This window comes from Chinchilla lanigera, unplaced genomic scaffold, assembly GCF_000276665.1.
Source record: "Chinchilla lanigera isolate Chin_1 unplaced genomic scaffold, ChiLan1.0 scaffold00014, whole genome shotgun sequence".
Lineage (NCBI taxonomy): Eukaryota > Metazoa > Chordata > Mammalia > Rodentia > Chinchillidae > Chinchilla > Chinchilla lanigera.
The window spans coordinates 21,588,645-21,605,009 of NW_004955415.1; the positions used below are offsets into that span (position 1 = coordinate 21,588,645).

Genomic DNA, 16,365 nt, shown 5'->3' on the forward strand with positions numbered 1-16,365 from the left:
ATTGTTCCTGCATTCTGAGAATCGTTGCATTCTAACTGTGGGCATTTCCTCCCTCAGATGTAAAGTACAATTTCAGTTAATTGGAATTGCCTATGGTGAAAGGTTAGTGACACTGCCCATGTGCCTTGCCCTAGGTAGTTCTGAGGTATGCTTTGCCCAAAGACTTGTGCTGTATTGATTTTCAACTTTGGTGTTAGATTTCAGACTGACTCTTCATTGAGAACGCCAAATGGAATTGCTGGTGTGGATGTTGCCGAGTGGTGAGGCAGACCACTTGAAGTGTCCAGCTCTCAGAAGGTAGGAACAGCAGGGCATCAGCCAGCTGGTAACTTCATTGAGATATAAGATCCACAATAGACACCTGGCCTGGAGTATGTGTTCTGAGTGTGGATTTGGAGATAATGCTGCAGGATTTGGACATTGGGTGTGAGCTGAGTGAGAGGAGTCTTGCTTGTCGACACTCAGTCAGCAAGGTTCAGACCAGCCTGCATGGCCTGCAAAGTAGGGTAGCACAGGCCTGGAGAGGAGGGGAGGAAGTGTCAGTAATTGTGCTGCCTGAGAGTAATTGTGCTGTACAGGGGTTCAGGGAGCCACGTCATCTTTGGGTTTTGGTTGGGTACAGATAATGTTTACTGCTTGGGTACTGTTGGGACTAATAAGGTTTCCCTTTGTAGCATGTTGTCAACTTTTATCAGAGTGCTTTCACAAACGTGTAATTTTCCCTTCACAATAAACCTGAGGGGGTGAGCTGGGTGTAATTATCCCATTTGGCAGATGTGGAAAATGAGGCTCACAAGTACTGAGTACCTAACCTTAAGGTCACTTGTTTTCGGCTCTTGGTTTTTTTACTCTGAATGCTGCCAGTGTTTAACTCCATATTTATCTCCAAATTTAGAAAGCATATAGTAGTTTTATAGCAGCTGTTGCTATCTTTAGGGACTGCCAACATTTTGTTGATTTACCTCCCAGATCACAAGTGTAACTTTTGCTCAGTATTGAAAGGAAAAATAAGCATCATGACTTCTCAGATTAAACTACTTTCCTGTCACATTTTTTGGATCAGTTTTGGAAGTGGTAGATACTTCTTTGGTCTGCCTTGCCCTGTTTAAAACTCAGCTCACCTCACAACCTTTGCTTTTGAGGTCACCTGTAGTAAACTGTATACAGGTCCAGACAAAGAGAGTGCAGAATTAGAGCAGGTTAAGCAAGAGTGGCCAGAATGGTTAGTTGTGGCCCTAGAATGTGCTGTACCCCTGGCTGGGTGATTTTCTAGCTCTTCTTTCACTTGGAGAGCCTCTTCTGTTTTGAGCAGCTTGCTCATGGCCCTTCTTCCTGTTCAGCATTCTTTGCTGTAGGCTGCCCCTAGGGATGTGGCCTGTATGTTCATAATTTTCATCTCTGTAAACTTTGCATGTAATTTTTCTTTTACAGTAGATTAGTCCTGAAAACAGCATTTGGGGTCATTATTGTGGGTAAAAAGCAAAGTGAGTGGGACAAAGAGAACATGGCCAGCAGATCTGCCTGGTAGTCTAGTTGTTGCCTTGCTGTTTAACCCTGGACTCCACACAGCCCTCTTCAACTTCTGATAGCCAGTAGTCTTACTTGTCAAGTGTCCCTTTCGGTTCCAAGCCTCACAAAGACCCCCAAACTAAATGTGTAATAAGATTGCATTAAAGATACGATGACTGCAAACCGTGGTGAAAAGTCTGATCTGAGCTGAAATTCTGTTGGTAATTTTGTCATTAATTGGTAATTGGATGAAAATAGATAATAGTTCATGTTTGTTGTAACTCAGCTGAGCTGGGCGTGGTGTATATCTGTAATCCCAGCTACTCTGTAAGGGAGCAGTATCACAAATTTGAGGCCATCCTGGGCAGGTTAGACCTCTATCTCAAAAACAAATGAAAAAACCTTACAAAAACGTGTTGGGGATGTAGTTTAGTTGGAAGGCTGTGGGTTCAATCCTTATTATACTGCGAGTATACAATAAAATAAACTCAACTAAAATCCACTATTACTAGCTTTTCTTTTTTGAGCTTGTTTTCTGATCTTACCTACTGTATAACTAAGACTTGTTATACCCTTGATCACCCTGGTGTATTTTGAATATACTTTCGTTAAAGATTGATGAACTTGTCTTGACCTGTTTACTTCATTTGTACAGATAAACTATGTCTTGAAGTAGCTATAAAATACAGGAAGTGTAAGACCAAGTGATAGAACACTAGTTTGAAAAAAATTTTAGAGGTATAATTTAACAGTGGATATTGAGCTGTTACCCAATATTACCTTTCAGACTAGTAGCTGACATGCCCAGGTTACATATGGCATACATGGGATTTTAACTGTTTATAGGTCTTTAATCGGGAGAAAAGCATCCATAACTTGTATTTACTGTAGTAGATTACAGAAATGAAAACAGAAAACAAAGTGATAATAAAGTTTTGTGTATTCAGATCAATACTAGATTTTTCTAGATGTCATAGATTACTCAAAAGGGTAGATGAAATGTATCATTATTCTTTCCAGAAAAGTAATGCAGTCTGCTGATTTTACATACAGTATGATGTTTTATAGACATTCAGTCAGTGGAGCCTTGCCTTCTTTTTCAGCCGGCTTTCCTTAGCCCAAACTCTAGATAGTAAAGAATCCTTTGAGCTAGGGATGGGCATGGTGGTTCATGCCTGTAATCCCAGTACTCTGGGAGGCTGAGGCAGGGAGAACTTGAAGTTCAAGCCCCAACCTGGCAATTTAGCAATTTAGTCATACCCTCTCTCAAAAAAAAAAAGGTTTGGGAGTGTAACTCATGCAAAGGCCTGGAGTGTGTTCCCTAGGATTGGGGAAAAAGAACAAAAAAGTAGAAAAGAAGGAAGGAAGGAACCCTGGCTGTTAAGCCGTAAATGTCCCTGAAAATGATGTAGACCAGTGTTGGTCTTAAGAACAATTGAATGGCTCAAGACCAACATTAGAATAAAAAGCAAAAGAATAAAATGGAAACTATCAGAAGTAGTTTTGTGAACTCTTCCCATTTGTATTCCTCTATATGAGTTAGTACTGAGTCAGAATATAAAATATACTTTTTACTGTAGATTGAGCATAAAGTTTGAGAAATACAAATGTATTATAGATGAATCTCCTCGTTTTTTATAAGCCCAGGCAGGCTAAATGGTTTGTTCAAATCCCCCTCCCCATTGTAAGTGGTCCAGCCAGGACTGAACTGGATCACTGGATTGCTGATTTTATCATGCTGTTATGCTGCCTTGCTATTTTTTTGAAATAGAACTGTGAAATAGATTATTTAAAAATATTTAAGTGCCTCATTAGCTTCATCCCTGCCATTTTTGAATCCTTTATTTTTCCCACTAAAATCATCTGTCATTGTCTTTTAAGATAAGCTGGCCTTCAGCTACTTTTCCAGAGAATGGGCAGGTATCATGGGCCTTCACAGAGCTGTACACCTAAATCCTTCAGTTTTGACCGTTAATCAGAAAAATTTCAGAACAAGATATGAGGGCATAAATTTTTGTGTAAAGCAAATTAAATATTTTGAATTATTTGTTCATTTATTTGAGAGTTGAATGCAAAATGTAGAAGTGATACAAAATCTTTGGGAAGACACTTTTAACAGTCTTTAGTTTCTGAGGTTATTTCAGACTTGAATGCCATGCAGAGTATGAACGATCTTGTCCAGGTTTTGATCCAGAACCTGGCCACTTAATTAGCATTTTTAAACTTTTCTTTAAAGCTTAATTTTCCACATAACTGGACTCTTTAATTCAGAAAGCATTTTCAAAAATACTGTATAATTTTCTCAAACAGTTGCGTCACTCACTTAGTGATGTGAAGAGCCATGTTTTTTGCAGCCTTTCTTTTTGATGAGTATTGACCTATCTGCAAAGGAATAAAATCCACAAAACCTTCTCTGTTGTTCTTCTATGGTCTTACTGTTTTGTCTCCCTTTGCTGCCAGTTAATAATGTCTGCCTTAAAGCTGCTGGTTTCCCTTTTAGTTCTGATTACTCTGACCCAAAAAGGTAGATAGTACTACGTGTGTTAGAAATACCTAGGAGGGCCTGCCTGATGTGGGTGCTCTCTTTGGACGGGCATGATCATGAAGTTGAATAGCAGCAGAGGAGAGAAATCTTTTGTTTTAACCATCGTCTGCATAGGTGCTTTTTGGACTGGTTTTCTAGATATGTCCAAATTTGTGCATTAAAAGTGTGTTTGAAGGCAGTATGCGAGTGTGTGCATGTATGATGTCTTCTTAGCCTTATGATTGATCACTCAGGATCTGTAGTAAGCAAGCAACACTCGGGGGCCATCCAAAACCATCGTAGTACCCTTATGCTGAAGACTCGTTCTTGTGAACAGTATGTTTTGTAATGGCTTTGAATAATAATAATGACAACTCTTTGGTTCAATTTAGTGATTTAAGATCCTAGGGATTTAAACACTGTTTTCTGGTGTGCTTACTGTCTTTACTAGGTTATTAATTACAGTAACAATCATATTCTTGTTTACTGAGCCCCTCACTTTGTCAGGCAGTCATTATTCAGATGAATATTGTGTAATAAGCAGGGTTGTGTTCCTGACGGATTCATTAGATTGGGGTGGCAAGTGGCGGCTGCCCTTGGAACAAATGAGAGTAATCCAAATGGTTGGAGTGAGATTAAATCTCTTCATTAGTCCCTCTTTACAAATAAACAAGCGTGTATAGAACCTACAGCAGGTGTTTTTGTTTTTGTTTTTAATTAAAAATTGTTGGATTCACATCTATGAAAACCATATACTAGCTTTTATTTTAATCCAAAGCAGAGAGAACCTGTTTGCATTTTAACTAGGCAGTGTCAGATTTTTATCTCTCTAAATAGTCCTATTGGTTCTATGTTAGAAGTAGTGGATTATATTCTTTAAAATTATAATAACAAGATTAAACGTAGCCATAACAGTTAAGTTGGATTTTGAGATCCTGAACAGGGCCCCATCTGACATATTTTTAGTGAATTATAGTCTTTAAACACTGATTACCAGATTTGTCTCATTTGAATGTTATTTTTATGTTGAGAATTTGTCTTATGCTTCAGTGCAGCTAAGCATACTGGTATAATCTTATCCTAATTAACAGTGTTTTGTGACTGGGACTCTTGTCAGAGATCATTATAGGATCTAGAAAACATTTAGCTCTCTTTTTTGGTACTAGAGTAAAACTTGCTTTTAAAGACACTGAAAAAGAAAAAAAAAACAAAAGGAAAATCGGCATCCCTTCTTCTTAAGCTGTAATAAATATGTACAGTGTTGGTTTTGCTATTAAGGTCTCTTAGTTTATAGACCACAGGATTTTGTTAGAAATGCTTGAAACTAAATGCTGCAAGGAAAAAAATTATCAGAAATACAGAGTAGGTAACTGTCCCTATTCTTTATTAGTTGGCCCTGCTTGTTTAGCCGAGGAAGGAAAAATTTGTGTCTCCTGGAGAGAATCTGTGAGCATAAACTCCTCCCTTCCTGTTTTCAAATCTATTTCATATGTTGTTTATCTTACTTAAATATACAGTAGACTTGAGAATGCAACTGCTGTTCCTTTAATATCAGAACTCTGCACGTTACAATAGGTGTCACTGTTTTGCTTGGTCCAATCATGATTGGTGACTTCAGCTATTGGCTCCGAGCACTGGCTGTCTCACTCCATCTGCAGGGCTGTAATACCTACTCTCCTCCGATCCATTCACCACACAACTTCAGCCGGCTGAACAGACTTGCTGGGCTCCAGTATATCTTCCTAACCTAATTCAGAAAACAAGTGCCACAGCTCTGTGCCTGACGACTTCTCTCAGTGTAGCATTTTCAGGTGATCTAGGAGGCGCTTATTTTCATGAACAAATAAGAGAAAAAGGAATCATGATGGGGATGTATTTAACAGACCCAGTACTGGATAAAACTTAAAGCCAGTTTCTATTCAACATAGTGAAAAGGTCACCTTGCCTGGCTGAGAAAAGAAGCAAAATAACAGCTTGTGGTTTCTGTTAACATCTCAGCTCCAGCTAGCCTCTTTTGCTTGATGTTCGAACCAGTTTGGGATATCTAGTTCTAAAGAGAGACATACTGTACTCATGGTAGATGACAAGGAAAAGAACATGAAATGTCTCACCTTCTTCTTGATGCTTCCAGAGACGGTAAAGAATAGGTCCAAGAAAAGCTCGAAGAAAGCAAATTCTAGCAGCAGCAGTAGCAGCAGCAGCAGCACCAAGTTACCCCCAGTTTGTTATGAAATAATTACCTTGAAGACTAAGAAGAAGAAGAAGATGGCTGCTGATATATTTCCCCGCAAAAAACCAGCCAGCTCCAGCAGCACCACTGTCCAGCAGTACCACCAGCAGAATCTGAGCAACAACAACCTTATCCCGGCCCCCAACTGGCAAGGTCTCTATCCCACCATTAGAGAAAGGTAAGTGCCAGCCCAGCAGATTTACTTTAAAAGTTTTCCTGTGTTGAAGTTTCTGCTTCTGCACAACCTGTAATGTGTTTTAACACAGATCTGCTTCCTTTTTTCCCAGAAGCTTTATTGGTAATGGAAAACTGCCTTGTATCTTTTCCAAAACACTACAGCTGTTTTCCTCTTAAGATAAAAATATTTCTGCACGCCGTAACATTGAAGTGACAGGGCTGTGTATATGGGGCATAGCAGACAGAAACCTTTTATTTATTCTTAGCCTTGTGAAAAGTTTGTGTAACTTTTTTTTAACTTGAGTTACTTTCCATGTGTTTGCAGTGATTACAAACACAGTTTAGTTGAAACCTTCATTTGTTGTTGTCTTGCACTTATTAGACTTGATTAGCTTTGAGTATTTTGTGAATTTTCTCTGTTGGGAAAAGGGATGTAAAGAATGCTGGTTGCTACTAATTAATGAATTGCCTCTGTTTATAGAAATGCGGTGATGTTCAATAATGATTTGATGGCAGATGTACATTTTGTGGTTGGGCCACCAGGTGGGACTCAGCGGTTGCCAGGACACAAAGTAAGCAACAGCTGCATTACCGGTTTAGTCCTGAGATTTACAAAGAGGGACCCTCTCTGTGAGCCTGAAACTTAGTGTGGGCAGCTTGCCGCGGGCAGGCAGCATGTGTTTCACCCAGTTACAGAGAACGCATACCCTCTCCAAGGGGCTCTGGCCACGCTAAATTTTTCTTTGTTTCCTTGTACACTGTTTTGTATCTCCCACAAAAATATGCATGTCCTCTTATCTCTAGTCCTGGGAAGTTGTTGTGGCAGGTTTGGAAAGTCAGATGTTTATCTTTCTCCTAGAAATCAGTTAGATAAGCTTTTATTTCACACTGAGGGGGCCTGTGCATTAATCTCTCAGAGCTTTGAGATAATTAGTGGAGAAACCTTTATGTGTGAATCTCTTATGCTTCCCTGGCAGGATACCTTGTACCTTGGCTTTTTCAGAGAATAGGCTTAGGTACTCCCTGCCCACTAAACCTGATTGCTTGGCGTTGATTTTCTGAATTGATTTGCAGAAAACACGTTCAATTTAGTGCATGAAATAAGATTTTCCTTTCTCCACAGTATGTCTTAGCTGTTGGGAGCTCTGTGTTCCATGCGATGTTTTACGGAGAACTTGCTGAGGACAAAGATGAAATCCGTATACCAGATGTCGAACCTGCTGCTTTTCTCGCTATGCTGAAGTAAGCATTATTCGTGTGTTTGGAAAGAGTTTGTTTATGCTGTATTTTACTCTGCTGGCTTCAGAGTTAAGTGTAAGTTCTGTGTAACAGAAAAAGAGATGGATGAAGAGAGAGGGTGCTGCTTACCTTGTAAACGTTTTTAGAGAAAACTGTTCATCTTTCAGTGAAAAGTGTGGAATGTTGCAAGCATTTATAACCACACCTTGGCATAGTATTTGGATGCAGGTGGCGTCCCTAACAATTTTGTTTTTAATAAACTGTAATTAAAGGAAAATAGAAATAATTTTCTGGTGTTAACATTATTTAATAGAGCATTTTCTGTCTGAAACCACTGTGTGTGAAAAACTTCAAATAAATACTTTTTATTTCACAATTCTAGAAATTATATACCTATTTAAATACCACCAGTTCAGAGATTTTTTAGTTTTCTAGGAGTTATTTTCTGCCAGCAGATGCAAACTTACTATTTGTTAAAATAATCTGAACTTTGTGCACACCTATGCATTCTCTTACCTAAAATCAGACACCACTGGGATAAGAAGCATTTGTATTTGCTATTACAGGAATAATTCTTGAAAGGTGTAGTTTCCCATAGTTTCACATGAGTTTATATGGAAAAACTTCAACTGACATAAAAATATAAAATATGCCATATATTTGTAAAAATAGTTTCATGTCTAGCGGGTTTGGGGCACACTCCAATACATATATGTTAACTGTGTACATATAATCATCTTTGCCATGTACCCATGTTGGACAATGTGATAATCTCCCATGTGATTGAAATCTCATTTTAAATAATGCTTATTGTTTTTCTTAATTGCATTTCTATGAATTCAAGGTTACCTGCTGTTCTGGGATTGTAGTTCATTGGCTTAAATAAAATGTTTATTGAAAAAAATTATTCATTGGGTCAACAAGTTAAACAATACCCCACAAAGGCTAAAATGCTGCTATGTAATTTACTACCTATGGGAACATAAGTTACAGTTAGTTCCAGAGCTTAAAAGTGATCTTTATTCGTATTATAATTTTGAAATCAAATTGCTGCTGACTGGAACTTGCACAGTGGGAGGCAGGGAAATTAAAGGGAAGTGCGCATGGGAAGTATCAAAATGTAATCTACCACTTTTAACTTTTGTGATGTTTAGAGATATGTGTACTGAAACTGATTGTACCTGCAAGAGCCCCTGCCCACATCCCAGGGGAAGTTAGCTTGATATATTTGACAGTGTTCTCTGTTAGTGAGCAGAATGCAGTACCAGTTCAACATTTTGGCCTCACTGCAGAAAAGTAGTCATTCTGGACATGTGCATAATTAGGAAACAGCAAGAACACCAGAGTTACATCTCACCTAGGCCACTTGATTGAATGTTTATTATGTGTTCTTTCGAAGATGTATTGCCTAGCACATAGTTTTATAATAATAAAGCTTTTTACAACTGTACATGTACAGCACTGAGACTCAGAAATGCAGTCAAAGGCCATTTGTTGCCATGCTATAGCTGGGAGAGTGGTGACCAGGTTCATTCCCCTTGTGCTTTGTTGGTGAGTAGCCAGTGTTCCTGGAAAAGGACTTGTCAAGAAAGGGGGTGGCTGCTCCCTGACAGCTCCACGGTAGGCGCCACCAAGTACTGACCATGTTCCTGAAGCGTGTCCCATCTTTGCCCCTCCAAAACAGAAGCCTCACTAAGCTGCACCTATACTGCTCGGCCTGTCACGGAAGAGGAGGCCCCCTGGGAGCGAGAGGGCAAGGCGGGTCCCATTTGCACTTTTGGACAGAGAAAAATTCTCTTCTTATCCTTGTATTTTAGTACTTCATTGAAGAAGTTGTTGCTTATTTTGTACGTTATGTCTGTCTTACTAAGAGAAAATAAAGTATTAATATATATGCTTTCTCCAAAAAAATGTAAAAGTGAAATGTTGTCAGTGTCTTTCATTCATAGTTGTCACTGTGACAGTGTGAGAGAAGCAGCCCTTCTGCCTTTCCATAGCCTTTTGGGGAGGTCACCATCGTCCCCCACAATGATAAGCAGGTGTCATCTCCTGAGATAAGCAGTGTTGACAGAATCACAGAAACTAAACATTGAAACTTACCTGCTTTAGTTACTTTATCTAGAAGCAGTGTATTCTTTATTTCCAAAGGTGGAATAAATGTGTAGGGAGAAAGAGCATAGAAGTTTAGAGTTTGAAAAACAGATACAAAGTATGGATTCTGTATAAAGTTAACTGGAAGATAGCACTGATGATCATATTTGATCATTTATTAACTTGTAGCTATTTGAAAAATTTTTCATACCAGGTTTTATTTTGTATTTAGGAAACGTCCAAAAGCATCAAGATGCAACTATTTTTGATATATTAGAGGCATTTGTTTCTATCCGAATACAGGAAAAAACTACTGTAAAAACACATATCTATATACATATAAAGTTGTGTATTGTCCTTAAAATGTAGGAGTAGAACTGTTTTCTAAATTAATGCAATATGTCTGATAGTATTTTGCTGTTTTTTCACTAATTGCTTGTCTGTGGGGCCACCCCTTTTGACATAGTTGCATTATTTCTGTTTTTATTGAAAGGCTAGAATTGTAATACCTAGTTAATGCTTTGCATCATATATTGAGTTATATGTTAATAATTTACAAATATATTTTGGGTATTTCGTTAAACATTTTATAGTAACACTTAAGATGAGGTTCTTGGAACAAATTTAGAAGTAGTTTCTTTGCTTGCTGCTCATTTTCTGAGGGTCCCATTCACACGTTGCATGCTTTGTTTCAGGTATATCTATTGTGATGAAATTGACCTGGCTGCTGACACAGTGTTGGCCACGCTGTATGCTGCCAAAAAGTACATCGTCCCTCACCTTGCCCGAGCCTGCGTTAATTTCCTGGAGACCAGCCTGAGCGCCAAGAATGCCTGTGTGCTGCTCTCCCAGAGCTGCCTGTTCGAAGAGCCAGACCTGACCCAGCGCTGCTGGGAAGTGATTGATGCCCAGGCTGAGTTAGCTCTCAAGTCTGAGGGGTTCTGTGACATCGACTTCCAAACACTAGAAAGTATCCTCCGCAGGGAAACTCTGAATGCCAAAGAAATCGTTGTTTTTGAGGCAGCTCTCAACTGGGCTGAAGTAGAATGCCAGCGACAAGATCTAGCCTTGAGCATTGAAAATAAACGCAAGGTCCTAGGAAAGGCACTTTACTTGATCCGAATACCCACAATGGCCCTTGATGACTTTGCAAATGGTGCTGCCCAGTCCGGGGTATTAACTCTCAATGAGACCAACGACATCTTCCTCTGGTACACTGCAGCCAAAAAGCCAGAGCTGCAGTTTGTGAGTAAAGCCCGCAAGGGTCTTGTCCCCCAGCGCTGTCACCGATTCCAGTCTTGTGCCTATCGGAGCAACCAGTGGCGCTATCGAGGCCGCTGTGACAGCATCCAGTTTGCAGTTGACAAGAGGGTGTTCATTGCGGGCTTTGGGCTGTATGGCTCCAGTTGTGGTTCTGCAGAGTACAGCGCCAAGATCGAACTCAAGCGGCAGGGTGTCGTCCTGGGGCAGAACCTGAGCAAGTACTTCTCAGATGGGTCCAGCAATACCTTCCCCGTGTGGTTTGAGTACCCGGTGCAGATCGAGCCGGACACCTTCTACACAGCCAGTGTGATCCTGGATGGCAATGAACTCAGCTACTTCGGACAGGAAGGCATGACGGAAGTGCAGTGTGGCAAAGTGACTGTCCAGTTTCAGTGCTCCTCAGATAGCACAAATGGCACTGGCGTGCAGGGAGGCCAGATCCCTGAACTTATATTCTATGCTTGAAACTTTGCCTCCCCAAGCAGTGCAAGCCAGAGGTGCATATCTGGTCCCTCCTTGCTTAATGCTTAGCTCCTCTGCAGATAAGCGATCAGCACAGGTAATTTGTAATGAATGAAGCGGTAGGCGTTTCTAATTTCTTTTAACCTTTTAATTATGTACAGGCTAAAATGCGGCATTCTGCTTTTAACTACATACTTAAGAGCCAAATTCTTCCTAAGGCTTGTGGTCTTTAGAGTTGTGTCTGTACACCTGAAGGAGAGATTGTATTCTTCCAAGTGCCCCACTGACCTCCCGGTTTTGCCCCTCTGAAGAAAGTTTGGGATCACCTCGAAATTTCTTTCGGATTTTATTTGATGTATGGAAATGATCTAAAATAATAACATCAAGAGTTATTTTTAAACAGAAGCCCTGGCCCCTAAAAAAAGATAAAACTCTGTATACAATTATAGAAGAAGCTTTGGCTTATAATAAGTAATAATTTAAAAAGTAGACAGTAGTCATATTTGGCTCTTTATTCATTTTAAGTTTGTTGATTCTAGGCTTTACTTTTTTAAATCCTAAATTCATAAGAAAATTATTACATGTAATGCACTGTCAGTATAAAATAGGAAAATAAGAAATTGGGTGTTTAGACCATGGCTTTAACTACAAAACAGATTTATATTTTTGTTTTGAAGACACAATATCACCATAGAGTGTACTTCTTTTAGAAGTGACACAATTATAAAATTGTACTGTCAATAGAAAAAAGATTTCAGGCTTACTAATTTACACTAAAGCTGTTTAAAAAAGAAGGCCGAAGAAGTCCTGTACCACAAATAGTGTAATTAATGACACATTAGAGTACAGAGTTTGAAAAAACCAAACACTTTTCTTGCCATGTAGCTTTGGATCCTGGCTATCTGATTACTTTTGTATGTCACATTGTATAGAATTCCTTTTCCCTTTCTGCCCATTAAAAGAGGACCAAACAATTCTTTAGAGGAAGGGAGTAACAATTTTGTAGCACTACATGTTAATGTGGTAAGTAGTTTATTCATTGTTTGTTTTTAACCTGAAATATAACTTTACCTGATCTTTGACCATTATACTATCTTATTTGTTGATTATAGTTTTGTCTTGTTGGACTGCTAGAATCTGGCCTCTGGCCAGCAAAAGTGCCAATATATGCCTGCAGGGTTTTTGAGTGACACACTTGATTATGCCTAATATTCACTGCATCAGCATTACTCTAGCTCTTTCATTTGCCCATGGATAATGTAAGCAGAGGAGGGAGGTGCTCATTAGAAGTTCTCCTTCAGTGATGGCTTGTGTTGTTTTAGTGCCTGTGACCCTGCAGTGTCTACTATGTCACTGCCAGGTGAAGTATCCATGTGTTTCTGGGCAGCTTCTTGCTCAGTGTGGTCCTGAGATGGCTTTCCCCACCACCTAGAGTGTGGTCCCTGGCCACCTCCTTCTCCTGCTCCAAGCCCGAAACTGGCTTGTCTGGATCAGGGGTTAGTCCTGGGGTGTGTGTGTGCCTGCGCTCCTGTGCGCATGCGAGTGAGATGCCGACTCAGGAATCACCTCCTCCCTGCCTGGCTAGTGAGAGGTGGGACAAAAATGGTCCCCCTGCTGAGCCCAGAAAGGCCCAAGGAATGACTGCTCTTCCTCATTGTGCTTCTGGGCCGCTTCCTCCCCTGGAGACTGGGGCTTGTTGCCTTTGGCCAGCTGCCCCGATGGAGGAGAACACTGGATTATGGGAAATGTTTCAGTCATATTTGCCATTACCTATATCTGTGAATAGTTATTTCTTATTAGGGAGATTACAGGTAGTTTTGGCAAAGCATCAGTGAAATAGGGGCACATTTTCAATTCAAAATGCTTCAGAGATTTTGTTCTTAGGTTATGGTTAAATATTTCAGTAACTCAGCACTACCATGTGCATTGGTAGGCCTGATGAGAAGGCACTGTTCTAAGCCAGAGGAGAAGAAACGTGAGCACCGATTTCATCCTATCCCGTGGCTGAGGTGGATGTGAAAGCCTTAGAGTGGTACCACTCGCTCTCTGCTCACTTTAGCTCTCCTTCGACTGAGCTGCCCTCCACAAGGCTGGCGGCCTGCTGGGTGAAGCCATGTGAGATCCCATACACTCCTTGTTCCACTTAATTTTATACCAGTTACTCCTACGTCCAGCGTCAGATTGGCCTGCACCAAGAGCTGTGGGTAAAATTTGAAAATTGTGTTAGAGCAAGAAATTTTATATTTTGAACCCTATTCTCCTTTCTGCATTTTCAGCAAAATGGAATGAAAGCTAATGTGCTTGCTTTGGGTTTGTCATTTTGTTTTTGTTTTGTTTTTGTAATTTTGAATTTTGTAGCTTTTAAGAGTAGAAACCATTGCTCTGACAAGGCAAGCAACTCTAATGTATAAATACACCTTTATTAAGCAGAGTATGCTGTAGATGCTTTTCCCAATGTATCTGGCTGTCTTTCTTGTTCATACTGGGGAGAAAGGGTAACTAGGCTAGCAGTTCTAATGTAACATTCTTTAAGCATATCTTAAAATAGTATTTAAGTAAATGGTCTAATTTTTCCATGATTATTGCACTGAACTGTCTTCTTGGTTTTTTTTAAGGTGTTGAAATAAACTCAGCTAATTCAAGACACTTTAGCCACTTGGCATCAGAGTGCTTGACTTTAGCAGCTTACAGCATTATTTATGAAGGAAAATATATAAATATGAAGTACCTCATGTTGAATGTTATTGTACTGTATTTTTAATGTAACAGTGCAGATCTTGTTAGACACATGAATGTGTATAATCATGTTAAATGCAAATAAAATAAAACTGGTTCATAGATTTGTTTCTTACCATTTTTGTCACTCGCATGAAATAAAAATTCATTCTACCAGTACATTTTACAGAGCTGCTTTTTCAGGAGCACTTGCTAAGTGTTCAGATAGCTTCGATTCCTAAAGAAGTAAAAATTTGAGGCAGCAGCCTAAGCGAAGATGGACATGTTAATCAGTGCATTGTTCAAAGCCTGACTGCTATGGGGAAGGAATGAATGGATGCATTTATATCATTTATATTCCTGTTAAGGACACATGGATGCCTGGCATTCTGATGCTATACTTGCTCAAAGATCTGGATTTCCATGTATGAAGGGAAACTTGTACTGAACAAAGTCTGGCATCTGATGTGACCAATGCTGCTGCTTCCTGCAGTGTTACAATAGCTTAGATCTCGGAATAAAAGGTAATATGCCAGATAAGAATTCTAATACAGTTATATACTCAGTTACTTTCCCATATCAAGTACATATATACACATAACATACATAGGCTCATAATTACACACATACATATTTTCTTTGCTCCTTTCTGATGCTTTTCTAGTAGTTCCAAAACCCTCTACATTTGTTTAACCACTCCATCTGCTCAGGGTTCACTTTCTATAGGTACCTGCTTTTTGGCCTTACTCCAGAGAATAAAGGAACTGGAGCTCCCCATTCTCATTGGCTTAATCACAGTTACAACCTGAATTGCAAAGATTTTAATCCCAGAAAGTCTGCTGCCATTATCTCTTCTGTGTTGCTGTTTAAACTTAATCCACATTTGTTTGTTTCTGTTATCCCAAGACAATTGGGAGTGCACCACCCGCTTCATTGTGGCCGCTCAAGAGCCAGTCTCCCTGAATTATCTTTTTCTCAGTTGATTGCTTTGTCTGGGAAGCCATGGATTTAAACATGGGAGGAAACAGGAAGGTGGAAGGCATTTCTGGGGCTGAAATAAGCAAGTGCTCTGGAAAACAAGGTTGTTAGAGCAAGGTCGCTAGTGCTGTGGGGGCTTCATTATAACATGGGAACAGGGGTGCACTTTTTGGATTGCTAATTAAGACATTTCCACCTTTTGTTTATTCATAAACTACTTTCTGCTCCCTGTGCTTTCTTTACCCACTAAATTTCAGAATATACATTCTACCACAACTAATACTGGAGAAATTTTCCAAAAATAGAATTTGCTCATTTATTTCCATAAAAATGAGCACTGGTGAAAATGCCCTCAACCAAGAAATTTTCTAGGTAGGTGAGATGAAAATATTTGTGGAGGAGCTGAAGGCCACCATAGACCGTGTGACATGCAAGAAGTGTAAGACACAGGAGCTACAGATTGGTCTCTGAAGAATGGGCACATTGTCACAGTGTGGACACCTCTGTTACCTTTTTGAAGCCTATTGAGGGTGGAGGGGAGTGGGGGTGTACTTCCTATTTACGAAGACTCAATGCTTTAATCATTTTGCATTTCAGTGCCCAGAGGACAACAGTTTTACTAGCATAACCCATTGATCCCCCAGTACTGAGGGTTTAGCACTGGCCCGTCCCACTGAGCTATATTCCCAGACCTCTTTATTTTGAAATAGTCTTGCTGACTAGAATTGCCCAAGCTGTGCTTGAATTTATAGTCCTCCTGCCTCAGCCTCGAGTGCTAGCGTTACAGGCATGTACCACCAGACCTGGGAAAAGATGTTGTGTTACAGTCTGCCATTTCAGAAGGCTTCAACCTCAAAAGATGGTTAAAACAACTCATAAAAAACTCACCCATTACAACCTCATTTAAATAAAAGTTTGGATATAGTAAGATGTAATTAGTTATCACTGCTAGCATTTAAGTGCTAGTCTACTGTTGAGTTATTTCTCTTTAAGATCTTATTAGTGACCTGAGTGGGTATGTGGTAAAATTCTATCAGTTATTGTGAAGGATTGAAATCCGTGCTCCCCCATGTGTCCTTTTTAATTTTAACAGAAAGGTTGCAATAAATCCGTGAACAGTATATTGCATGCAGACTGTTTTGTGAGAAACTAGAAACATCTCAGATAATATTGTGAT

General features: G+C 39.7%; 1 protein-coding gene across 3 annotated transcripts; it reads left to right on the top strand.

Annotated features, from left to right (window-relative positions):
• The first annotated feature begins 24 nt into the window (after window positions 1-24).
• Btbd3 (BTB (POZ) domain containing 3) lies at window positions 25-14,346 on the top strand. Of its 3 annotated transcripts, XM_005380882.2 has the most exons (6): window positions 25-102; window positions 198-297; window positions 6,165-6,441; window positions 6,922-7,012; window positions 7,564-7,682; window positions 10,466-14,346. In XM_005380882.2, exons 3-6 carry the CDS (start codon window positions 6,299-6,301, stop codon window positions 11,496-11,498), a joined length of 1,386 nt encoding a protein of 461 aa, XP_005380939.1. In that variant the 5' UTR covers window positions 25-102; window positions 198-297; window positions 6,165-6,298; the 3' UTR covers window positions 11,499-14,346. The 3 variants fall into 3 exon arrangements, with proteins under 3 accessions (XP_005380939.1, XP_013367819.1, XP_005380937.1); XM_013512365.1 differs by lacking the exon at window positions 25-102 and having other exon boundaries at window positions 177-297; XM_005380880.2 differs by lacking the exons at window positions 25-102; window positions 198-297 and having other exon boundaries at window positions 2,000-6,441.
• The last annotated feature ends 2,019 nt before the right edge of the window (window positions 14,347-16,365 follow it).

Bases quoted from the DNA above. Each gene is read 5' to 3' on its own strand.
- Btbd3 (XM_005380880.2), top strand. From the start codon at position 6,107: ATGGTAGATGACAAGGAAAAGAACATGAAATGTCTCACCTTCTTCTTG. The intron at 6,442-6,921 runs GTAAGTGCCAGC...CTCTGTTTATAG, and splicing joins TATCCCACCATTAGAGAAAG to AAATGCGGTGATGTTCAATA. The intron at 7,683-10,465 runs GTAAGCATTATT...GCTTTGTTTCAG, and splicing joins GCTTTTCTCGCTATGCTGAA to GTATATCTATTGTGATGAAA.